Below are 27,265 nucleotides of genomic sequence, written 5' to 3' on the forward strand. Positions count from 1 at the left end.
CCATTGGCCAAAAACAACCAGAAGCCAGAGAGCCTGAGGAGACTCTAGGTAGTTGAGCCTTTTGAAGCATAGTACATGACATCGGGGGCTGAGATGACTGTATGGGGACAAATGAAGAATAACATAAAGTTTATTTCTCAGGTTTTCAGAATAAGACTTTGGAAAGCTGTATGTGCATATTTACCATCATGATAGTCATTGTTTTAAATGTCAGAAAGAGGATGGTGTAGGCATATTCCCCAGTAAAGTGAAGAATCTGATAGAAATGCTATTGTTATTAAAATAACTTTCAGCTTCTTAGCAGTCAAGAAAACAGAATACATAGAGTTTGCATGGCTTTCTCTGGAAGCATAGCAACCTGTCATTCCTGAGGCAAGAATCTTTGATAATAACACAGAATTCTCAATACAGTGAGACAGGTAAAATGAATAGTGTTATACTGGAGTTTCAAAATATGTAACATGCATTTAATGTTTCTTATATTAGTCATTGATTTAAGTGGGAAATTTGATGTTAAATTGTAGTGTCTGTTTCTATCTGTCCACCAACTTTTTCTTTTACAAAATTGTCATGTTAATGTTTGGTTTTAAAGTAGGCATCTCTAAGTGCAGTAAATTGAAGCAAGTTTTAATTAGTTTCAAACCCTGTGACTATTATTTTGATATTAAAATATAAAATATATGAAATATTAAAAACTGAATACTGAGGTCTCCTCAGATCTTGAGAGCTTAGTCCTGAAGAGTAAACGACTCTTCTCTTTACATGACAATGAACGAGTAATGGCATTACTGTAGCCTTTATCAGAAAGTCTATAAAAAGTTATGACATTTACAGAAAAATTCAACTTCAACTGATAGGGACTTACCCTTATGTAACGGACGTCCTTCCACCTAAATTTAAATCATCATGTACGTCTGAGGCTGGGAACTTAGGTTCTTGTATATCTGACCTAAGTTATTGCCCAGTCTCAGGCACATAGGTGCCATGGAAAAAAAGTATAAGGCACAAATTTTGAGTTAAAATTCTGGTTTGGTAAGACTCAAAGCAATAGAGAGAATTAGGAGAATATGTAGTGTGGTAGACAGCTTTTCATTCATGTGATAAATATTTGAGAAAATCAACTGACAGGAGGAAAAATTTATATTGGCTCATGGTTTCAGAGGATTCAGGCCATTGTGTGCTGACTCCAGTGCAAAAACATCATGGTGAAAGGAAAACTGTTCAGCTAGCTCATGGTGGCCATGAAGCAGAGAGCAAGAGAGTGAAAGAGACAGACAGTGATAGGAAAAAAAGAGAGTGTGTGAGAGGGCGTGGGAAAAGGGGACATGAGACATGATATACCCTTCCAGGACATATCCACACTGACCTACTTCCTCCTACTAGGCTTCATTTTCTATACAGTTTCCATCACCTCCCAATAAAACCCTCAAATTATGAATCTGTCAATAAATTAATCCACTGGTGAGATGAGAGCCTTCACAATCCTGTCCTATCTCCAGACATCCACTTTTGAATGTTGCTTCATGGGGACCATGCCTATAATACATGAGCCTTGGGGGACACTTGAGATCTAAACCACAGCACATACAAGCCATAACATATAGTAATAGGTAACTTATATGTTTAAAAAAGATTCAGAGGAGGGTGAGATAAAGGGAGTTTTGTGGTTGCAGTTGGTTCCAAGAGAAGGGACTTTCCAAGAGGAAAAAGGATAAGGTTTAAGTAGTTAAGGAAGATAGAGAGAACAGTCCTGTTGAAGATAACCTGTGGTTATCTCTGGTGTGACCAAGAAATATGAATGGACAGGTGTTAGAACCTTACTACTGAAAGCATGGATTCTCAGCACGGTCCTGGCACCAGGTGAGACTTAGCATTTCTCTCCTGACCAACTGAGTCAGAATCTATATTTTGACAGAATTCCCTAGTGGTTTCTAAGCATGGTTATCTAAGGCTGGGAACTCAGGTTCTGGTACATCTGACCTAAGCTATTGCTCAGTCCCAGGCCAAATGTGAGACTAGAAATAATCAATAAGTGTTTATTTGTGATCTATTCTAAGCCAAATTTTATATTTGGAGCCATCGTAAAAGTTTATTAGAGCAGCTGTAAAGGGCCCATGTTGAGAATGGTTGAGCCACAAGGGCCTCAATGGTACAATGAGATGAGGTTAATTAATAGAAATGCTGGACAAAATGTAATGTAAGTGTTGTTTCAGATTAATGGCTCTATTGCACCATGAGGAAAGTCTGCCCTATATTATGCATCTGTTATAATATTAAATATAGTACCTGTGGACCCAGTGGTATGTGCCTATAATCCAAGTGGCTCAGGATGCTGAGGCAGGATGGTGAGTTCAAAGCCAGCCTCAGCAAAAGCAGGGTGCTAAGCAACTCAGTGAGACTCTGTCTCTAAATAAAATACAAAATCGAGCTGGAGATGTGGCTCAATGGTCAAGTGTCCCTGAGTTCAATCCCCTGATAACTCCCCCTCCCCCCAGAAAAAATATATGTATATGTATAGTATTAGTATAATATTAAAACATGGGTGTTTAATTGGAATTCAGATTTCCATATCAGAAATTAATTAATTTTAGGCATCTCTCTCAGGGGTTACATACTTTTCTTTTAGTGATGTGGCTTTGTTTTAGAGTCAATTTTAAAGGAACCTTGCCTGGCCTGCCTCACAGTCTCTGCAGTTTCCTGGAGACCTTAGTGTGTGCATGGCCTTGAGGTGATCCTTCTCTCTTAGAAGCTGGCAGTGCCTCTGTGCTGGTGTCTTAAGTGCTTCCTTTGAAACCTGAGCCTTGTGCATTTTCCCCACAACTATAAAGTCTTCTCAGGACAGGTGAAACAGAGCAGTTGAATACCTGCAGTAACCTCAAATGGCCAGGGGCACATTGCGGCTCTTTTCCATAGTGCTTTTTAATACCAGGTGACTCGCTAACTAAAATATCAGATGCCTTTTCAGCACAGAATTATTTATTTATTTATTTCGCTGATGTCTGTTTGGAAGAAAAGAAAGTTGCCTTGAAGACTTAGAATGAAGAGTTGTATTTGGAATTTGAATACAGTGACTTTTAAACTGTCTGATGTTGCTTCCATAGAATAATGAATTGTTGGGATATCTGGGTGATCCAGTTAAAGAAAGGATCACATGGACAACACATTTCATCAGATTATTTTTATTGCAGTTTCTGATTTAAATAAGAAAAAACAAGTGATTTGAGGAGGTATTTAATTTTTGAAGTAAGATGATTAATTTAAGAACCTGCCTTTTAGAAGTGGTGAGATATCAAAAATAATCTTGTAAAGGTGTTATTATAAAAGATAATTATATATATATATATAATATTATATATATATATGTATTTAAATTACTTTGATATTCATGAGTTGACACAAAAATCACTGTGTTCCTGTTAACTTTCAGAAAAATTACACAAAGAGGACTGTGCCTTATTTCAAATATATTACCATTGTGTTTTCAGAACAAGGCTAAAGAGAGGCCTGGTTTTAACTTCTTGATTAAAAATATCTTCTTACTCCCTTAATTGGAAATTCGTACCTTTTGTTATATATATCTATTTTGAACAGTGTTAATACAAGTGGCTCAGAAACCATTGAGCTCTGCTTTAATAATTACTCATAATTAGAACATCTGAAGTCTACTTGATTATGTGATCTTGGAAGTCACAAAACTGCTTTTGCCCCTTAGTTAAGAGAATCTCTTTATTGTCAGCAGAAGTATTATTTTACTGTTATTATGTTCTTATGGGTGCTGCAAAGTACTACAGGGCATTTACAAGGGAACATAAGTCCAAATAATAGCATTTAAAGCTAAAAGGAAGGAAAAAAATATTTTCCATTTCTCTGATGTTACAGATAAGAAAAACAGAAACCAAACTTGACATAATCAAAGGGATAGAGATGAAAAGCTACAATTTTAATAGTATTTGTTTTATGGGGTATTTAATTACCTATGGTTGAGTAGTTTTTACCTTGGTCTCAGCCTATACAATAAAATGGGAGGAAAGTGTGTTACTCATGCCCTTGAGGTATTTGTCCAGAACACGGAGCCCTCAGGAAGGGACATTTTAGCCTCACAGAAAGCTGCTCTCATTGATTCATATGGAAAAATAAAAGACCCAGAATAGCAAAAGCAAGTCTAAGCAGGAAGTGTGAATCAGGCAGTATAGCAATACCAGATTTCAAAGTATACTACAGAGCAATAGTAACAAAAACATCATGGTAATGGTACCAAAACAGTCGGGTGGACCAATGGTACAGAATAGAGGACACAGAGACCAATCCACAAAATTACAACTTTCTTATATTTAATAAAGGGGCTAAAGGCATGCAATGGAGGAAGGATAGCATCTTCAACAAATGGTGCTGGGAAAACTGGAAATCCATATGCAACAAAATGAAACTGAATCCCTTTTTCTCGCCATGAACAAAAGTTAACTCAAAATGGATCAAAGAGCTTGATATCAAATCAGAGACTCTGCATCTGATAGAAGAAAAAGTTGGCTCCAAATTCCTTAATGGACCAAGCTGTTCTTGATCTCCATCTCTGTGTTGTCTCTCCACATTGTCTTTCCAGCTATCTCTTTGCTCTCGCTCAACTTTTAAATTATTGGCTCAGGTATTCAAGATGTTTCTTAAAATTGAAAATAAATATAAACCAAAAGCAGATCAAAGCTCTGTTTCCCAACCTAGCCTTAAAAGTCTTACAACCTCATTCTGTTTATTAGAAGTCACTATGCAGCTCAGACTGAAGGAGAGAGGGGGGAATTCATCTATACCTTGTGTGGGGAGAGCATTTTAAAACATCACTAGGCATTTTTTTCCTAGCCATATGTATCTGTGTGTGATCTTCCTCCAATTCCTGTCTGTTCCTGACAGGAGGTTGCTGGACTGGACACCTTAGGATAAGTGTAGTTTTGTGGTATGACTTAACAAGATGCAAGTCCCTGATTTCCAACATTGTGGACAATTTGTCCCTTAAGGAGAACATATTTCTTAGTTCTACTTGGAAACATGAGAGGTGATTATTTCTTCAACATTCTAGAAACAAAAGGAAAATCAGCATTTTGCCCATTTTCTGGGACTTTAGCCGAATTCGTTAGTTTTAACCTAAATTTTGTTTAGACAGATAACTATAGCAACTTGCATTATATTTTCATATAATAGATAAAATATGTAATTATAAAGTTAAGTCAAACAAATTAATTAGTAGTTACAAGTTAATGAATAGTATGCCCATATTAGCAAAGAGTACATCTCTGATAGATATTTATTTGTAGCATGCATTTCTCATATATGTCATAAAACTGGTTATCTTGAATATTTGACATTAATTAACAGTAAAATTTAAGTTTTTATGAAAGTCTTACAGCTCCTAAGATTTTAGTTGCATGTAAACATATGTCCCTGTGTATTTTTCTGGTTAATAAAAGTGTTCAATAATAGGAATATACTTATTCTAACTTTGATTATATTTTACTTTGTGACTTTGAAAACATGATTTTCTTTATGTTTTCATAACATAAAGGGAGGAATTATTATCTAGGGAAATTATATGAATGAATTATGAGACTGTTCCTCACACTGCTGTGTGTGTGTGTTTGTGTGTGTCTGTCTGTCTGTCTATCTGTCTCCATGGTTTCTTTCATTTTTTAAAATCAAAGTAACAAATTCTCCCCACACCCTGGCATCCTCCCTTCTTCAACTTCTACCTCACCTCTCTTCCTTCTGTGCAAAGAATTAATTCACCCATACTTGCTTTTCCCCACTTTCTTTCCACTTAACTTATTAAGATTTCTCCCCATCACTGATCTGAAATTGCTCTTAATCCTGAATGGGTACTTAGCAAACCTCATATTTCTCAACCTTTATATGGCACTGGGCCTCATTGCCCATTTGTGATTCCTTAAATCTCTTGTTCTGTCATTCCTGTAATCTAGTCCTTTTTAGATTCTCTCAATTTTCTGATCATTTTTCTGACACAATGTACAATCTTAATTGTTCTTCCTCCCTTTTGATTTTGGTAACCCTATAATTTTTTTTAATTATGCTTATCATTCTACATCATTTTTCCTGAATAAATCAATCTTTGGGTGAATAACTGCATAATTCTTCACATAGAACTCCAGAACTCCAATTATATATTTCTGTGCTCTAATTGGCAGATATATAGTCCTTGTACTGCCTGCTGAGATTCTGCCAGGGAAATCCACAGACACATACTTCTATTTCTCTTTCCCTTTTTTCCTTTCTCATAACATGTCAGTCTTCACCTTTTCTTTTTCTTTACCATTTACTTTCAGTCTCCCATCAACTTTGAGGAATTTAGATTCCTAAATGTCATTTCAGTTCATCTACTCTCTGAAATCTCCTTGCTAGTCCTTTAGTTGTGCTCATGTTCTCTTCCCTGAACTCTTTCCCTGTCTTCATAACACTGAAGTGGTAGTGCCAAGATCAAACCCCTTTCTACCTGAATTAGTTCCTTTACTATCATGTTTAGCACACTGCCTATTTTTCAAATTAATACCAAGTTGAATTCTAAACCCAGAGCTTGAAAAGTTATTTCTGTAATCATTTTATAATTTTAATAATTTCCTTATAGATTATTTTTAAATGAATTGGTTGTCATTTAATTTAATGTATAAAAATCATATATATTTTATAGGAATCAAATTCATTATTCATTCATGTTTTCAACCAGCATTTATTGACAGACTCAGAAAATGCATGAGGTAAACTGCCTTGTGACAACTTTATGTCTCAGGAAAATGATCAGACATGCAATTAGACATTAATACTATAGTGTCATAGGTGCTAAATAAAGAGTCTTTGAGAGCTTCAATTTCTAAAAGAATTGAAAAGGTATCACAGAGACTGTGTTATGTAAGGTAGGATAGGAAAAAAAGAGTAGGGGTGCATATGACCAATAACTGAAATTTAAGGCAAAGGAAACAATACGAGCAAGGAATAGCATGTCATCATAAGGAACAAAGACCATGGGTTTTATGTGTATGGGAATTTATTGGGTGTGTTTAAGCAGAAAAATGTATTTGTGATCACTTTGGTAGCTCTCAACATTTGTAAGACAAATTGGCTGGAGGAAATACATAGTCAAGGAGATTAATTAGATGACTAATACAAAAGTCTAGATAAGAAAATCAAGATGATAAGACCAAGATGTTGACTTTGTAGAGAAGGAAGAAATCCTAAGGACTAAATAACGAATGTTATAAGCCTAAGAAATGTCCACACTCTCTATATGCACACTGTATTCTTGTAACTTTATTTTATTTCTGTTTTGAATTGTAGACATGGGATGTGGAGCTGGAAAGATCTGCAGAATCCTGGGCTGAAACTTGTTTGTGGGAGCACGGACCTGCAAGCCTGCTGCCATCCATCGGACAAAACTTGGGAGCACATTGGGGAAGGTAGCTTAAAAATGTGAATTTTTGTTTTCAAAAACATAAGTGCTAGAAATGAAATACTTATTTATTTATCATTGCAGACTTTCAAAGCCTTGATGCTTAAAAGAATAAAATATCATAAAATAAATAACAAAAATGAAATATCATACCAGAATTGTCAGCAGGTTTTTAGGCTTGTTTTAAATAATTGATACAATATAATGGACAGAAGTGCTTAAAATGTGCAACTTACACAGAACTATCTTTCTACCAAGTTTTATATATCTATTTTGCCATATTTTGTTTTGAAATTTTTCCAACTTTACTTATTATTTGTGGCTATTTGCTTCTAATAGGTATAGACCCCCAATGTTTCATGTGCAAGCATGGTATGATGAAGTGAGAGACTTTAGCTACCCATATGAACATGAATATAACCCGTATTGTCCATTCAGATGTTCTGGCCCTGTATTTACTCATTATACGCAGGTATGTTTGGGGTATGTTTCTCTCTATTTTTTTCAAATTTAATTAAGCAACAGGAGGAGAACAAAGTTTACTGAGTATGTGTCTTTATTATGTTATTTGAAATGGTTATTGTTTTAAAAACTCACATCATTACTGATTACATGAAACAGCCTTATAAATTTCTTTAAATAATAAAACTAACTATCACAAAAAGTCCAAAAGACTTAAAAAGACATTATTTCCATGATTTTTCATATGAAACATCTTTTAATATGGCCTTAATAAATGCATATGGGGAACAGTTTACTATCTTTAATGTCAAAGTTTTACTCTAAAGTATAAAACTTTAGTTTTATTTACCAGTAACAATTCATTTTATAGGTTTATAGAATTTATGTATATTTTTTATATTTTATGTTCATATTTGGTATTGAATGTGTTCTAAACTTCTAAATAAAATAATAGGCATATTTGACTAGACAAAACTCACCACTGATTTCAGTTTCTAGAATTCCTACAATCTATTATCAGTGAGACTAATAATCTACCAGTGAGATGAAACCTATACGTCTTTGCCATGTGATAAGATTTAAGATCAACCTGGAACTTCCTAATTACCAGTGGCACAATGAAAAGATCCTGTCGTATAAGAAATCTCAACACTTCAATTTTTTTCTGAGTGCTTTCTGTTTAAGATCTAAAATTCAGTTCATAGACATGTTAATATGGCAGACAGGTTTGTGAAGATATTAAATTTTGAATTATTTAGTAAGTTTATATTTCATAAATGCTGACATTTTATTCAAGAAAGAATAATTTACCTTAAGATTCCTTTTAAAAGTTTAATTCAGCAGAAACCAAAGTCTTGGGGAAAATACACTTTTTGATATTGTCTCATTTCATGTTGGTTGATAAATATTGGTTTCTCCAGTTCAATTTTATTCATTTTTCTCCTGGATATGTCGTCTTAGTCCATCTTAGCCTGCTTTTTCTGAATCTTTCTTTTCTCTAATGTAGGTGGTGTGGGCAACCACTAACAGAATAGGCTGTGCCATTAATTTGTGCCATAACATGAACATCTGGGGGCAGAAATGGCCCAAAGCTGTCTACTTGATGTGCAATTATTCCCCAAAGTGAGTAGACAAAACATTACCTTTAGATGTAAATTTTTCTAAGAACATGAAAATAATTTATATTTGTGATTTTTTTCTCATTTTCAGTATATATTGAGTAAATCACATTGTTTTAATTCACTTTACCTAATATAACAGTGATTATAGTTGCATAGGTCATAAAATAAGTTCTTAAAGTGTTTATGAAAATTAAAAATATGATCTTTGTGAAGTCAGGAATCATATATTTATGTCTTCAGTTTCACTCATTGAACTATTCTGTTCCATAGATGTTTAGAATTTTGATTAGAGAAAATGTATTTTTATCTTTATAAAGACCATTTGAACATACTCTAAAAAATTCCACAATCATTCTTAGGGACAAATTTAAATTTGTGAGCTATTTTGATTAAAGCATATGGGACATAGGTGAATATTCCATTATAATATTTAGTTTTCAGTAAAAAAATTTAAATTTTTAACAGTATTATAGTAAATTACTTTGATAATTTTCAGAATAATGAGGTAGAAATCTTTATTTAAACCTAGTAAACAAAAGGACTACTTACCAAAATATATACATGTAACACATCAAGATCATTACTTGGAAGATTCATATAGGGTGATATGTTGCAATGTCTTAGAAATCATGCTGTTAGACTACCTCTTAATGGAGTGTATCATATCTTTAAGGGGAAACTGGTGGGGCCATGCCCCTTACAAACATGGACGACCCTCTTCTGCTTGCCCACCTAGTTTTGGAGGGGGCTGTAGAGAAAATCTGTGCTACAAAGGTAAGTGCTATTTTTTTTGTAATATTCACTTTGATTTATATTTTAATTCAGTCTGCATTAATTTGTACTAAAAAAAAGTAGGGCTAGGAGTATAGCTCAGGGTAGAATCCTTACTTAGCATGCATGAGGCTCTGGGTTCATTCCACAGCACCACACACATTAAAATAATAATAATAAATTTAAAATGCACTTAATTACACAAAAGTACACTTAGTTTCCATAGCTGTTTTTGGATATATTGTTGACTAGAGTTTTTCCATAATTGCTTTAATTTTTTAAGGTTTTGATAATTTAAGTTTATTTTTAGTGAATTTAGAGTTTTTGCAAAACTCTCCATGTACCTTATATACAATGAATCATATTGATTCTACACTTTCCACTGTAGGCTGTACAATTCTTTATGCCAAAATATCCCAAAACATATATAATGGTACTATAAAACTGTTATAATATTAATGCATTTGTTGTACTACAAAACAATTATAATATTAGTACACTCAAATGCATTTGAAATCTTAAAAAGTAAATATAAATATGGTGTCACATTTATAGTACACAGAGAAAAATTATATTTAACAGAGCTTTGTGAAAGTCATGCTTTTGAGGATCCAAGGGGATGCTTTTTATTGCCTTGTACATTCTTCTTAATGATGATTGGTTGATATGTCTTACTTTCTCTTGATGAATAAATGCTCATTTGCTATAATGAGCAGTCAAGAAGTACCCATCTATGTCAGATTATTTTTAAATTCCCAGAAGCATTTGCACCATCTTATCACTGTGAGTGTGTGTGGCGGGGGGCGGGGGTTGTTGGTTTGTTTGGTTTAGTTTTTGTTTTTTATACTCTACCCATGAACCTGCTATGTCTCTGCCCTTTACCAAGGATCATTTTTCTTAAAGTTGGCTTTCCTCTGCCTTCAGACTTCATTTTTCCTAGGTTTTGAGTTCTGGGACACACATGAAAATAATATACTGCTCTATAACATGCCACTGATAAGCCCTTGATATAGGACAGTCTGAGAAAAAAAATTATATTTAAAGCTTGAAACTATCTCCCATTGTCAAGATGAAATTTTTGAACACTGAATTCCTTCTTAAAAAATATTTTCCATGGAAATGGATATTGTAGTAAATAACAAGGGCACATCAATCCTTCTTTAGGCACATCAATCCTTCTTGTGGGAGAATTCTAAATATGATCCTGCTGAAAATTCTAAAAATATGATTTCATTTGGGAAAGCAAAACTTACATTTCCTAATACCTAGCATTATTAAATCACTATGCATATTTTCTGATGTCATTATGAAAACCAAACACTGATAACATACTGAAATACAAGCAGAGTTTAGAAATGACTCGACTGAATATTAGCCAGATACTCACACAGATGAATCAAGGGCTCAAAGTCCTGTATGTGTATTTCATTTACTTTAGTGTAGTACATAACATTATGGCTTTAAGATAAAATCTGTGCCAAAATAGTACTGATTTTTGTAGTTTTAAATACTAAACATTGTATACAGGCATTTCATTATTTAGTAACTTTTGCTCATGTAAACTGGGATTAATTTTTCTCAAATATCTCTTTCTTTCTGACAGAAGGGTCAGATAGCTATTATCCTCCTCAAGAAGAGGAAACCAATGAAATTGAGCGACAGCAGGCACAAGTTCATGATACCCAGGTCCAGACAAGATCGGATGACAGCAATAGAAATGATGTCATTAGCATACAGCAAATGTGTAAGACCTCTGCATCACTATAAGAATTTAAAATTTGTCCTAGATGGCCAGGCCATGTAGATTTTGTTAATTTGGTTCATTTGGGAATGAACCCAAACTTGTCATTGTATTATACATAACAAATGTAGCAGCTTTTACATTATCTAGATGATTTTGGTGTTTTCTTTTATTTTCCTTTTTAGCCCAGATTGTTTCTTGTGAAGTAAGATTACGAGACGAGTGCAAAGGGACAACCTGTAATAGGTAATACTTACTATCATTCTCAAAATCAACTGACAATATATAAGAAATCTTTTTATTTCAAACTGGTGTACAGAGAAGCTAAATTTTGTTTCCATTACTTTCATTTAGGTATGAATGTCCTGCTGGCTGTTTGGATAGTAAAGCTAAAGTCATTGGCAGTGTACATTATGAAATAGTAGGTATCAAAAATGTTAATTTTATGGAAATAGAATCCTTCCCTATAATTTTTAAGATTTGCATGTGGGATATAGCAACTTATATTAAGTATATTTTTCTTAGACATATTTATTTAATTTAAAGTCATATCAGTAGCAAGTAGTTTTGTCTTAGGCAGAGATTAAATATTTTAACATCATGGTGTCTCCTCTTTCTTCCTTCAAGCAATCCAGCATCTGTAGAGCTTCAATTCATTATGGTATCATAGACAATGAGGGTGGTTGGGTTGATATCACCAGACAAGGAAGAAAACATTATTTCATCAAATCCAATAGAAACGGTGTTCAAACAATAGGGAAAGTACCCAGATGATTTTAAATTGTAAAAATGAACTAAAACATTTTTTTAGGGCAAAGTGTAGAAGCATTTAATTAATGAAGAGAGAAGTTGGTAATTTTCAAGATGTGTTTTAGCTACTTAATGTCCATAGATTAGAAGAAGAAAAAGGATCTAAATTCAAAGTTGAAACCTTTTTGCTTATAAAGGGCATGATCTGAATTTTCAAGAGTTTCATTAAGAATGTGTAAATTTACAGTTTAATATAAAGCAATGAATTTTTTAGCTATGGCAAGTGATACCCCAGAGAAGACTAATTAATTTGCATATTCTTTCTGCTCTGTTTAAGGAAAATGGTTTATTTTATGCAACAGCAATTTTTTAATAAATTAAATCAGATTACTTGGTAAAGAACATTTAGCTAAGTCTATAATATACTATATTGTCTTCCATTGTCAGTCTAAATACAATTCAATACCATAAGAAGCACTGATTACTGTTTTCAATGTTTCTCATGTTATACACACTAAGTACTTTATTCTAAAACACTACAGTTTTGTTCATTTTTCTATAGGAAATAGAAATAATATTTTGACATATTTTTGTGTAGTGTCTTTTGAACCTCAGAAGAATTGTTGAGCCTCAGAAGAATGTTTTTCTTAGCAAATGTAATTTCCTTTCTTTGTAACTATGCAATTTAATCTAATCAAGCTCCATAATAGGGTTAAGCTGGAATACATAGTTATAGAAAATAAATTATTAAAATTTGCAAAATGAACTTTAATGTATACAGTTTTTTTCAGAGGCTTGATATGTAGGTTTTAGCTACTTGCAAAACTCTCTTTAGTAAAATATATTTGTAGAAATATTTATTAGCTAATTCATTCAGCAAAATTTTATAAATTACATCAATAAATAATTACTAGTTATTATCTTTATTAAGCCAAGCTCTGCATATTGTATTAAAGAACATTTATATTTTCTCTTAAGTTTAAGTTTTGCTTGTCTATTGTAGAAATTCTCTTGAAATATTAAGTGTACTACATTTGATAGGTTATATATATACTTTGTGACTCAAATAATGTTATTGGGAGGGATGTCACATTGCAGATGATAAATATTAAATATTAAATTTGAAACTGAAATAAAAGATTGTTAAGATTTGCACCTTCAATACTGAGCTAACATGTTCAGAGGGTGAACACATCATATCCATGCTAAAAATACCATCACATGGCTGGGTGTGGTGGTGCACCTGTAATCCCAGCAACTTGGGAGGCTGAGGCAGGAAGATCTTGAGTTCAAAGCCAGCCTCAGCAAAAGTGAGGAGCTAAGCAACTCAGTGAGACCCTGTTTCTAAATAAAATACAAAATAGGGCTGGGGATGTGACTCAGTGGCCGAGTGGCCTTGAGTTCAATCCTCAGTACCAAATATATATATATTTTCACACACACCCACAGACATACACACACATACCATCACAAAAATCTTTACCTTCTGCAACAGGTATTTATCTCAAAATCTGGACATGCATAAGCAATTAAAATTTTGACATACAATGGTGTACCTAACTTTATGTTCCTATTTTTAATAATTCATATAATGAGGCGAGATTCATTCATGTGCTATAGACACTTCACTAGATATGAGGATAAATAAAAATTGATTAATGCATACTCCTTTAAGGGACATATTATTTTTAGGCTTTATACAACATTGTCTTGTGTTTATCTCTGTGGATTCCATAGAAACTGGGAATTTTAAATTTGATATGTAACCAATGTGTAGATAGTATGTACATTGTTTGTGTTATTATCTATTTTTGAGATTAATAATGAAAAGAAACCACCCTCTAATGTTAAGAAGTGAAGGTAGTATGGATTTAGCCTAGGTGATGTATTCTTATATCTCTACTTTCATGGGTATACTTATATCTCTACTTACATTTTAATGAAAAATATTTTAAAAATACAGTGTGCATGGATCTGAAAGGCCCTAGCAGTTACACTTATGATGATGCCTAAAAGCAAGTGATTGATATTACTGTCTTTTTATCTTTAGCAAATATCAGTCTGCTAATTCCTTCACAGTCTCTAAAGTAACAGGTGACACTTTTTTTTAAAATCTCATTTCCTTATTACTGTGTGTTGGGTTTTTATTTCTAACAGAGTCACTTATTGTTTTGTGCTTTTATTCTTCAGTTCAGGCTGTGACTTGTGAAACTACTGTGGAACAGCTCTGTCCATTTCATAAGCCTGCTTCACATTGCCCAAGGTAATGTTTTCTAAATTTTCTTATGTGTGTATGTAGATGTGCATATGTATGTTTGTGTTTGTGTGTGTGTGTGTGTGTGTGTGTATGGCTTTAGTCTGTTTTTACATGAAATTCTATGTCTCCAGGATTCAAATTATAGTGGAATTTATTGACTATAAAAAAAGATCATATACATATGATCTTGAACTGCTAAGCAGTAAAAAGTGATAGGACTTCACAAACTTCACACACTCCTGGCCCTCCTAGTATGTCTTCTCCAAATTCCAGAGTACTTACTGCTATTCTTTAGCAACAAGGATGGTACATGTGATTTGTATGTTCATATTTGCTACAAAAGAGTTCTTTATCAGTCTGCTTGGGCTACTATAATAAAATGCCATAGACCAGATGGTATAAACAACAAAAATGTTTTCCTCACAGTTCTAGAGGTTTGGGATGTCCAAAATCAAGTTGCCGTATGATTTGGTTACTTATTGGGACTCTTCCTAACTGTCAGGCAGCATCAAGTATTTTGTGTCCTCACATGGTGGCTGGAGAAAGGGCTTACTCCCTTGTATCTCTTCTTGGAAGGTCACTAATTCTTATGTTTGGTAAAGGGCCCTCCCTTTTGTCATGTTGTAACCTTAATTCCCTTCAAAGAGGTCCTATCATATGAATTTTGAGATACAGAAACATTCTTTCTACAAAATGTTCCTCCATAGACACTGAAATGATGTAGTTTTAGCATTGCTATTCAGTTTCTAAATTAGATTAATCTAATTGCAACTCATAAGTCAAAAGGCCTATGTCTGCTTTTCTTTTAGTTTTTAATATGTTCTTAAAAATTATAATGAAATTTATCTACTATAAAATAATGAAGAAAAAGTCTTCACTTTTCTGAACCAAGCTAAGATGAACACTATTAGAGGAACAGTACATCCACAAGCCATCATCAACACAGAAGAAAAGTAAACTATGTGCCTACACATACTGTCTTAATCATAGACATGCTACTTCCCAAACTCATAATGAGATTTAGAGAAATAATGGTAGTTTGATGACAGAGGTTGAGGTAGGATGATCATGAGTTCAAATCTAGCCTCAGCAAAAGTGAGGCACTAAGCAACTCAGTGAGACTCTATCTCTAAATAAAATACAAAATAAGGCTGGGGAATGTGGCTCAGTGGTCAAGCATTCCTGAGTTCAATTCCTGCTAACCCCACCCCCCCAGCCAAAAAAAGATTAAGGAATCTAATTATATGGTAAAATGTATTTACTTAGGAAAACCCTTTTAAAACTGAAGTAATATCTCAGTTAAAGAATGAGCTTGTTGTTGACAAAGTAACAGAAGACTATGTGGTTGATACAGGAAAGCAAATACTTCATCTGTCAGAAGGAAGATTCTCAATTATTGATGTGATTTAAGGTATCAATTCTTTTGCACAGGAATATCTAACCTGTTTCCTTTTGAACACCAAATCCTTTTATTTCTACTCTAATGCAAGAATACTGTTGTAATGTTTTTGGTCAGCTAACTTGGTGCATACTGATTTGAGACTTCTGGATTCTTCAGCACATATGTGTTTTATTGAAGTCAGCAGATTACAAAATGGATGGAATACTTTGAGGATCCCTTACTGTATGAAATTCTTTGTATACTTTTTCACCATCTGACCACAAATGAACTATATGTTAAACATTTTTTATATTTTTATTTTTTGGGGTACTGGAGGTTGAACTCAGGGGCACTTGACCACTGAGCCACATCCCCAGCCTTATTTTATATTTTATTTAGAGACAGGGTCCTACTGAGTTGCTGAGCACCTCAATTTTGCTGAGGATGGCTTTGAACTCATGATCCTCCTGTGTTAACCTCCCAATCCAGTGAGATTATAGGCATGTGCTACTTGTTGCCTGGCTATGTTAAAAATTTGTTATAATAATATAATCTTCTGTTTCTAGAGCTTCACCAGTTATGCTATTACAAAGCCTACTGATTTGATTAAGTCATTATGTAATTTTAGAAAATTTTGCAGGATTTTTTTCAGACTAGTCCTGTATTTACAGATTATATGTTTATAGGGAGAAGTAGAGATATATTGATAGGTGAAGTTGATGAATTTTAGCATCAAAATTCCACATTTATAAATATTTATTATTCAATATATGCCAGTACTATGCTAGGGCCCATGCAGCTAAATGAGTAGGAATAAATAATAAGCATAATCTCCATGAAGCATAGACTATAAAGTCTTTCTTAAGTAAATACTCAACAAATGGTAATTCTGTCTCTCTCACAGTATGTATAAAAATATTTTTCCCATAGAGAAAAATCATTCAAGTAAAATATTAATTAATGACTTTCCTACTTCTTGTCTTATTCCAGGAAGGGAAGCATCCAAAAAAGGAAAATGATATAAATTTTTAAATTTCAATTTTATTATGTTTTCACCAAATAATAAAACCATAGAGTTAATAATTTATACATGATTTTTACGTTATGTAGTTTGGAAAGTACCTCCTTATACACTTTTTAACTTTTTGTTTTATTGAATAGTGAAACCAAGATTATCTTTTCTCATGTAAAATTTTTAATAGCTCATAAATTAGGTCATAATTGTATCACTGATATAATAGTTTATAACTTTTAGGGAACTATATGATTGATATATCTACCTTAGAGTTTTATTTCACTTACGGGTATATCCTGGAGAACAATGGCAAGGATAATATAAATAAAGTAGCTAATGAAGGATATGAAGGACTGCTTGCATAGTCATGTCCTTGGGAGGTTTCATAGCTACAGAATAACCTAAAATAAACTGTAGAATTTGTGTGTGTGTGTGTGCATGTGTGTGTGTGTGTGTGTGTGTGTGTGTATGCACGTGTGTGGGCATGCACATTTGTATTACTAGAAATCTTATCCTGCTTTACATTTATCTATAAATAATTAGGTCTTTAAAGTTATTAAATACTTAAGATGTAAAAGTGTCATTAAAATGTGTTAGCATTTTAATTCAAGGCTTACAGGCACAATATAGATAATGGAATGTTTACTAGATCACTGCCTACCTTCTCTGTAGAACGTAACGAGATGTTAAAAATAGATATAGGATATAAGCAAAAAAGTTGCCCTGTCTTTTCTGCTTTTACCTGAACTTAACTAAGTAGATATTAACTCACCTCAAAGCTATTGACCTTGGCCTTCTGTAAACCAAGTGTTAATATAAGTAAGGTAGAGTTCACACAGCACGACTTTAAGGGCATAGCAGGTAGTTTTACAACCAGTGGGAGGGCAGTGAATGTCCAACAGTTCCCAAATATAGTCAGCTCATTTTCCAGTCTATGGGACACCCTTTGTTCTTTAAAACCCCAGACAATTTATTTTTTTGGGGGGGGAGATGGGGCTACCAGTTTTGAGCTCAGGGACACTCCACCACTGAGCCATATACCCAGCTCTATTTTATATTTTACTTAGAGACAGGGTCTCACTGAGTTGCTTAGGGCCTCTATAAGTTACTGAGTCTGGCTCAGCTCTATAGCTACTGGGATTGCAGGCATGTGCCATTGTGCCCCGCAACACTCTCTTTTATAATGGTCAATTTTTAAATTCAAAGTTATAAAACACTCAGATTTATTTCTTATTGTTTAAATAGTTCTGGTTTAGATATTGAAATATGAAATATGTACAGTCTGAAGTATACAGTGTTATGCATATTTTAGAAATAAGAACTAGAGCTATTTTTAAAAGCTATCCTGAGGAAGAGCTGCTTAATTGGTTAAGGTAGTTTCAATGAAAATTTTGAAAATCATTGATACCACCATCCACAGTGATTTTCATGTAGTTGTTATATTGAGAATCTCATTTAATATGAAAAACTTAATTTTAGTTTTTCCAATGTTGGTTTATATTTCCTTTTAGTGCATGAATATGTGTTGGCACGCATGCTTGCATGCATGTGCATGTGTGTACACTAGATAGGGGGAGAGAATAAACTAAGAAGAGCAATTGATCTTTAAAAATGTGCTATATGACAGTTTCTTTAACTCTAGGAGTAGATTTGAAAATATTTTTGATTAAACACTGATAATTGAACTTTATATTTAAATAAAGTTTTGGGAAATTTGTTTTACATGAACTAATCCAGTCAGATAACAAGCAATAGGATATCTAGAGAAAGAACTTTTTATGCAAAGAAGAATATGATTATGTCCCAATGTCCCAAGGCAGAATCACATTGTGTTTAAGAAATATCATGTCAAACCATCATGACTGGGGTAGAGTGAGGAAGGAAAAGAGGAGTGTTTAGCTCAGAAAGTTAATGGTGTACTGAATATGCAGGGCTTATTGGACATTCTAAGCATCTTGTCATTTCTTTGAATGAAATGGAAAGCCCCTGGAGTATTTGAAGAAGAGAAATGATGTGTTTGGACTTATACATATGGATATAGATTGGAGAGAACCAGTAATGAACAAGATCATCCCTGGAGAGCCTGTTGCGGTCAATTTGACAGTAGATGATAGAATCCAGAGTCACTGAGCTTGAGATGCTTAGGGATTCTCTGATCTTAGATATATCCTAAGGTGTAGCCAATAGAAATGGCTGGGTTGAATGTAAGGTGTGAGATAAAGAAAGGGACCATGGGTAGAATAAAGATTTTGGCTGAGACTCCTATAATAATGAAAATACCATGTATTGTGATGGGAATCCTACAAAGAAATAGATTTGGGGAGTAGAGATTAGGAATTTTTATTCATACAAAATAAATTTGAGATATTTATTAGACCTCAAACTAACAGGAGGGTTGAATAAATGGCAGGAGATATATATATATATATATAGAGAGAGAGAGCCTTGCTTTTGCTGAGGCTGGCATTGAACTTGACTCAGCCTCCTGAGCCTCTGGGATTATAGAGGCTGAGCCACCTCACCCAACTATAATTTTTGAATAAAAGAAGTCCCAACTGCAGATACAAATTTGGAAATCAGGTGTTTGTAAAAGATAATTAAAGCCATGAATTGAATATAAGACAAAATATGTAAACAGAAAAGGAACTATGAGATGTTATGACAGTGACTCAGATTTTCCTAGTTGTCTGTTGACTACATTTTTCTACCAACACAATGAGTAGCAGATTCCCCACTGCATAAAGGTGCTTTTGATGTTTTCTTCTGCTTTGAATCCCCAAGTTAAATGTCTTCCTGACTAAATTTAAGATCTCACATTTGTGCTGAAACTTAGATGTGGATAAAATAAACAGAAGCAATTGTGCCGATTGCCTGCTTGTACTATTGACCTACTTCAGGAGAGAAAAAAATAATAGGGTTTACAATGTTGAGTTTGGTTCTGTGTATGAATGCGTATGTCCTTATTAATAAGAATGACTGATGTAAACCACTTACATTACATGAGTTTTTTTTTTTCAGAGTATATTGTCCTCATAACTGTATGCAGGCAAATCCACATTATGCTCGTGTAATTGGATCTCGAATTTACTCTGATGTAAGTATCTTAATTAATACAGATCTCAATATTCATGCTTATATAAAAATATATACATGTATTTAAATGTATATATGTGCCTTTATGTAGAGAATAAGAAAAGTTTCTTTACCCAGAGACTTACTCTTGGAACACTCAATAATATCACTGAAAAATGAATATATTCATGTGCAAATATGAGTGTAAAATAGTTTATTTTGCATAAGTTGTTATTTATATCTTTCCAGTATGTCTTTTCACCACAGTTTTTGTTATTGCATTATAGTTATACATAATGATTGGATTTGTTGTTACATATTCCTACATACACACAATATGACAATATGATTTGGCCCATATCACTCCCTAGCATATATCTTTTTCATGTATTTTATATCAGGCACTTAAAGGAATAACCTTGGAGGCATTATTGGGAAGGAAAATGCATTTTTATTTTTTCTTCCTTTTAATTCATCCACATCTGAAGTATAAATTGGATGACTACGAATTTGCTAAACATATAGAATTTGCTAAATGCATAGAAAGTATTCTAGTGGTTACATGACTATATGTTTGACAAAGTCACTGAAGTGTATGCCTTTTTAGAAAAGGTTGAATTGGTAAATTTTATTCTATGTAAATTATTCCTTAATAAACTTAGTTGAAAAATTTAAAAAGATCTACTTGAGAAGTAGCTTAGAATACAAATCAGGTCATTCCCTAAAGTACAAAAGGAAACTAATTGCATGTATGCTGTAAGTAGATGACTTAAGAGGGTTTAACAATGAATATTAACCATGATGGTTTCCTTATGGATAAATGTACTTTGAGCAAGGTTTAAAGTGTTGGTTGGTAGAGGAGATTATGGAACATTCTGGGTGGTTTGCATGATATCTACAAATACATGGATTAAATATGTTGCTCATAGCCATACCTTGAACATTGGAGCTAAGAAAGGCCACAGCCAAATTAGTCTGAAAGAGAGAAGAATCTAGGTGAAGACGCTGAAAGTCATGCTGATGAGTTTAGATTTCATGCTGTAGACATGTATAAACCATCACAGATTTCTAAGCCAAAAAGTTACAAAAACAAATTTAAGAATCTTCTTGTTTTGATTTTTTAGTTTGCTCTAATTAGTTATACATGATAGTAGAATGCATTTTGACACATTGTACACAAATGGAGCACAACTTTTCATTCTTCTGGCTGTACAGAGTATAGGGTCACACCAATAGTGTAGTTATACATGTATATAGGGTAATAGTATCCATCTCATTCTACTGTCTTTTGCATTGCCAACCCCCCCTCCTCTCACTCCCCTCTACACAATCCAAAGTAAGAGTGTACTTATTCAATAGAATACCACAAGAATCTGATTGTGTAAAGAAGCCTGAAATATGCATATTACCACCTTGTCTCTTTTGAAACATTTATTTGAGTCCAAGGTTTTCCCAAATTCAGCTTTGAAATTATTCTCCCATTCTAAGCGTTACAAGCTTTAGATTTGCAATTTGCATTATTACTGTCAGCAGCTTAAATGTCCTACAGATACCTGGAATTTGCTAGCCCTCACATTTGTGTTTATATTCTTATCTCTTTGAAATACACCCTTTTTGAAATTTTTCTGTCAAAATCATGGCTGTTTCTTATATTCCAAATTATTGCTACTTTCTCTGTGAGGTACCTTGCTGGCCCTCCTAATTCAAGCATGAATTCATCCTGCTTTCATCTCCTATTGTGTTGCCTTTACCACTTTACCTATTTTGTTAGGTATCCTGTTGGTTACCCTGTCTGTCTTATTAGTTTGTGAGTTCCTCAAGGGCAGCAGCTGTGCTATCCATCATTTCTTCATCACTTCTTCGATATCTGCCAAGTTATGCTTGTTCCTGCTCTGACAGAACCTAGAGCACACAGTGGCATCAGACACTAAGCAAATATCTTACACATAAATATTTGCTGAACACAACTAATGAATGTGTAGGAATGTGTCTATCTGGACTCTTCAGAGACTTCCAGAAGCATTGTTTCTTCTGATTTTCCCATTAAGCATCAGAATTTTTAATTTTAGTCATGCCTGTAAAGAAGTCTTTCAGAATAGTCCATTCAATTCTATACCTTGAAGCCACCATTTTCTAGAATTAGTTTGTTAGATCTTGTATCCTGAGATCATTTTATCTTCCTATCTCAGTGAAGTGGGTAGATAATATGTATCATTATTTGGTTCTTTAGGGAATAAGTTGGCAATATAAAAATTACAGTCACATGGGGAGTGCAGAGTCAGATTAAACCAATAATTTCCAGGGTTCCCAGCTCCTACAATATATATAATCCCTTTAAATAAGGTTGATATGGAAAGATGAGCATGAGTCAACCAAATTGCCTCCCTCTGGATTTCTCTTTCTCTCCGCCCTCTCCTACTTTACACTGTAGAGTTAGAACGTGCACATTTTACTGCATTGAATTTTTATTTGTAGTTTATTACAGATTGTTAATTTCACATTCATTACAAAATTCCACTATATGCATGGAGAAAATTCTTATTTCTTTCAAATAATATATTCTTACAAAGTATGGATATGAAAAAAAAAAAAAAACTTCTGACTTTTGAACTCAGCTGGAATGCCTGCTGACTGCAGAGCTGTAAGCTAAACAATAGTCAAACATAGTAAAAGTGTTTGGATTTAGTGAATGTTATCATCTAAGCACTTTTGTTGCCTTGGGGGGAAAAATGCTGATATTACCCTTTTAACAGAAGAGCAAAAATATATGTACAGAACTGTTTCTATTTCCATGTGTTATGAACTGTATTTGGATACGATTATGAATTCAGTGTGGGCCTTTCATATGGTCAATAAAATGCCTCCTTAGAGTCTGGACACAAGGTTTTAGATGTGTGGTATTTTTGTGAGATAGGAAAAGCCTGAGAAGGATTAAACAGCCTGGCTGCAGGCTCTTTGAGCTAATAAATACTGACTGATGGCACAGAGTTCAGAGCACAGCGAGAAAGCAAGGTCACGTAAGATATACACGCTTATGTGAACTTTAAAAAAGCATATTCAATCACCCACATGTGCAGAGAGATAAGAACAGAACATGCCAATGAGACTGGGAAAGACCCATGGGGATTTGAGGTGGGTGGCTCTATACTGAAACAGTTCAGGCATTTCCTCTTATGGGATTTCCTTAGGCTGCACTCAGCTATCGACAAATTTTAGTAGAACATTTGGCTTAAAGCCAATGGTAAAATCTAGGAAAGACTGTGATAGGCCAAAAGAAATTATTTGACTTTTAGAATTCATTTAAAAATTTTGAAAGTATTAGACTTGAAACAGTAATTTTCTCCTTCATAGAAATTTTATTAAATTCAGATTATGTAACTGGTACATTGTAAACAAAGCCATTTTTCTAATACTCATGTCAGGTCCTTCAAACCAGAGTAATAATAACTGTTGCAAATCTAAGTAGAAGCTATAATTTTTTCTTTTTTGTCATAAATATTTTATTAGTGCATTATAATTACACATAATAGTGGAATTCATTGCTAAATATTTGTAAATGCACACAATATAACAGTGTAGTCTGTAATCTGGTCACTTTGTGTTATTCTGTAGGGCAAAACATTTCTGCATAGAATTTTATTATGTAATAGGAAAAAAATCCCCATTTAATATATGCCTATATTTTGGCAAATGGACCATAGAGATATGGTTATATGGAAGTCAAAAGGGAACATGAATGAGGCACAGATAATCCAACCTATGAACATTTCAGCAGACTGATTTCAGTATGCATCAGCAAAGGGTAAAATTTAATAATGACACATAGGACCCTGAGGAGATAAAAGGACCTAATTTGCTTTTTTATTTCTTTGACTATAAAAGCCTGTTTTTTGTACAGCACTAGTGTTTGTAGATTAGATGGTGGAAGGGTGTTACCATGGCAGCCACCCTCAACATCTTCCTTCAGACTTTCTCAGGATTGGCTTTGACTTTGTGCCTTTTGAAACATTCCTTTATATGCCAAACATTGTCCAGGAACTCTTAAATGGCTGCATAGACAGATGTCAGAAGTAGAAGAATAAGCTGTGCAAGTTCCGCAGTACTTTCCTAATAGTGGCACATTTTTCTCCTTGCCTCCTCAGCTGTCCAGTATCTGCGGAGCAGCAGTACATGCTGGAGTGGTTCAAAATCATGGTGGTTATGTTGATGTTATGCCTGTGGACAAAAGGAAGACTTACACGGCTTCTTTTCAGAATGGAATCTTCTCAGAAAGGTAAAAACAAGCATGTGTGTATGTGTATGTGTAGTGTGTGCAATTGTTTTCATGTACCTACCTTGTGATGTATGGTTGCTTCACAGCAGACCCACTTGCACATGATTTCATTAGGCGACCCAGCTTGGGTGTTTCCTTTACATACTTGTGTAACGACTGGTTTTCCAGGGGTGGGAGAATCTGCAGTACCAGAGGTGCCTGTCTCCTGCAGGCTTATAAAAATCAACATGAAAATCGGATTACAAGTCAGAACCACTCTTTTGTTAATTGCTCTTATAATTAAGAAATTTCTTTCATCCTCTTTTGGATTTTCTAGATTAGGTTTTATACTTAATTCTTTCTCGATGAACAAGGCACTGAATATTTCTCTAATCCAGTTATCTGACAAAGTATTTGACAAAAATAATGAGTCTGATTTTCCCTAGAACCAAATTCTCTTTTGCACTGGAACTTGGATGCCTTGTATGTTGTAAATGAACTCATTCAGGTCCTATCATGGTATTTAGCTCATTAGTATTATATATACTTGGGGATTTGAGAAAAATTCATGTGGCTCACCTTATCAAGTGTTAATAAATAATAAGATAAATGAACCCTCAATGATTTTTTGAAATTATCGGTACTTTGGAAGTAATGTTATGTCCCACTTATTTGTATAGACACAGAATAAAATCCCTAACTTTTAGGTGTTTCCTGGGATTTCCAAAATTACCAATGGAGGATTCGTATATCAACTAGTTACTCTAAAGAACACCACAGGATATGCCATGCAGGATATCTAGATTGTCTTTCACATAACCTTCTGGGTATCAGCCTCATAAAAAGACAAATCTGCATTTAGTATCTATATTCAGATGAGATCATATCAAGAGGCCATTATTGAGAGGGGGATTTCTCAATAACTTGCCTCCTGGCCTTGAGAATCAGATATGATATGCAAAGTGAATTCTTGAGTCTATAGAATCTGATATTTCCATTATAAGCTAACCTGAGTGATATGATTCCATTCACTGCTTATATTTCTTAAATTCATCTTGAAGCTATAAAATGGCATTCTAACAAAATTGAGAATAATAATTTTGGAGTATCTGATATGAATATTCCAGACACTAGGCACTACCATACTCTAAGTATTTTCTCTCAACTTCACCAAAAGCCCCATAATGTCTATTCAGTTCTGTCAACTCTGATGTATATACATGTTAACTGATGTTCCAAGTTGGTTAAATAATTGACGTGCCCAAGGTCACATAACTTAATAATCCCTGAACTCAGACTCCACACTAAGGCTATGGGCTCAGAGATAAACCTTGAACTTGACCATTTGCTTGTGTGAAAAACTTGGTGCATGTGTGTCCATCCATATATTTTGTGTGTGTATGCACATTTGTGGTTTCTGCATCATTTTTCTCACTTTAAAATTCTCTTCCAGGGCTGGGGATGTGGCTCAAGCAGTAGTGCGCTCGCCTGGCATGCAGGCGGCCCGGGATCGATCCTCAGCACCACATACAAACAAAGATGTTGTGCCTGCCGAAAACTAAAAAATAAATATTAAAAAAAATTTTTAAAAAACTCCTAAAATTCTTCCTTTTATTACATATATATAAAGAAATACATGAAAGCACTTACACTTTATCTCTTTCTTAGCATTCATTGTATTGATCGTTTATTGCCTTTAAAATCTTTTAAAATTATTAAGCCAATAGAATTATGTAAAAAAGCAAAAACTTCAAAAGCTTCTAGTTGAAAGATGAAATAATGATTAATGGTCTTATCAATATGTTTTAATTTCTAGAAATTTAAGCAAAATGTAGTTTAATCATTGATGCCAAATAAAAAATAAACAATTTAATAAAGAATAGAATTTATGGTTCTCATTACTTTTAACTCTGTTTTAAAAGTACCTCCAAAATAACACTGCATGCTTTGTGGTGTGTGTGTGTGTGTGTGTGTGTGTGTGTGTGTGTGTTTTCCCATTTTGGTGAAGAAATTTTTGAATCTTTTCAGACTTCACCATTAAATTTTCCTGCTAATATTTCCTTGAGAATGTGGATGTTATGAAGAATTAATCTATGCAATAGCGATATAATTTAAATTCTGTCAGAAATGATACTGACCTAGTACTCCACAATATTGCTTAAGTATCAGACATCTTTTTGACTTGGAGTTAACTTTTGTCTATAAAAATCAATTGTAAACTGAGTCTCCGCATTACCTCAAAAAAGTGGAGTGATGAGTGCCTAGCTCTGTTTTATTAGAATCAAAGGAAATAAAATATGAAAACTTGATACAGACTTTGTGACATTTTCTAGAGACTACTATTACTCCTATTGCACATCTTCAATTTCTTTAATGAACTTTCAGTCTAGCGTACAACCAAAATTTAAAGAATTATGTCATCCTCACTCACACATTCCAATAGCTACAAATTATAGTGGCCTTAGAAAGTTAATCGTCTGGATTCATATAACTGTCATAAGACAGCATGATTTATTAGAAGGATTATGTTTAGAGATGACATCAATATGTTTTTTTCATTTCTGCAGTTTACAGAGTCCTCCAGGAGGAAAGGCATTCAGAGTATTTGCTGTTGTGTGAAATGGAACACTTGGAAGGGGATCATAAAGACTATTCCAAATGTCATATTTCTGTAGTTTGTATAAAACTGTAACATTACTGTACCGAAGATAGCAGCTATTTTCAGCCCCCCAAAAGTGCCAACTGCATAAAAATTGATAGACAAAATGTATAAAATAAAACATGGGACATTAACTTTGAAAAAAGTAATGAATATGTAATGGTTTTAGAAATCCTGTGTTAAATATTGCTATATTTTCTTAGCAGTTATTTCTACAGTTAATTACATAGTCATGATTGTTCTACATTATATATGTTATATTATATGGTGCTTTGTATATGCTACTAATAAAACAAATCTCAACATTGAATGTGAATGGTCCTCAGAAAATTATCTGGTG

At 33.7% G+C, this 27,265-nt stretch overlaps 1 protein-coding gene and 1 pseudogene across 2 annotated transcripts; one reads left to right on the forward strand and one right to left on the reverse strand.

Moving 5' to 3' along the window:
* The first annotated feature begins 7,787 nt into the window (after positions 1 to 7,787).
* On the forward strand, positions 7,788 to 26,975 carry LOC144373848 (cysteine-rich secretory protein LCCL domain-containing 1-like). Of its 2 annotated transcripts, none has more exons than XM_078036808.1 (11): positions 7,788 to 7,916; positions 9,701 to 9,801; positions 11,402 to 11,542; positions 11,725 to 11,785; positions 11,894 to 11,960; positions 12,167 to 12,296; positions 14,339 to 14,383; positions 14,480 to 14,552; positions 19,961 to 20,036; positions 24,157 to 24,287; positions 26,834 to 26,975. In XM_078036808.1, the coding sequence occupies exons 1-11, from the start codon at positions 7,849 to 7,851 to the stop codon at positions 26,883 to 26,885; spliced, it is 945 nt and encodes a 314-aa protein (XP_077892934.1). In that variant the 5' UTR covers positions 7,788 to 7,848; the 3' UTR covers positions 26,886 to 26,975. The 2 variants fall into 2 exon arrangements, with proteins under 2 accessions (XP_077892934.1, XP_077892933.1); XM_078036807.1 differs by lacking the exon at positions 7,788 to 7,916 and adding an exon at positions 8,927 to 9,028.
* The window catches only part of LOC144373847 (junctophilin-1-like), a 71,788-nt pseudogene continuing 68,376 nt past the window's right edge, over positions 23,854 to 27,265 (reverse strand).

This window comes from Ictidomys tridecemlineatus, unplaced genomic scaffold (genome assembly GCF_052094955.1).
Source record: "Ictidomys tridecemlineatus isolate mIctTri1 unplaced genomic scaffold, mIctTri1.hap1 Scaffold_51, whole genome shotgun sequence".
NCBI lineage: Eukaryota > Metazoa > Chordata > Mammalia > Rodentia > Sciuridae > Ictidomys > Ictidomys tridecemlineatus.

Excerpts from the sequence above, each read along its gene's own strand:
- LOC144373848 (XM_078036808.1), top strand. The coding sequence starts at position 7,849 with ATGAACATGAATATAACCCGTATTGTCCATTCAGATGTTCTGGCCCTG. Across the intron at positions 7,917-9,700 it reads TATTTACTCATTATACGCAG|GGGAAACTGGTGGGGCCATG; the intron begins GTATGTTTGGGG and ends CATATCTTTAAG. Across the intron at positions 12,297-14,338 it reads AAACGGTGTTCAAACAATAG|GCAAATATCAGTCTGCTAAT; the intron begins GGAAAGTACCCA and ends TTTTTATCTTTA.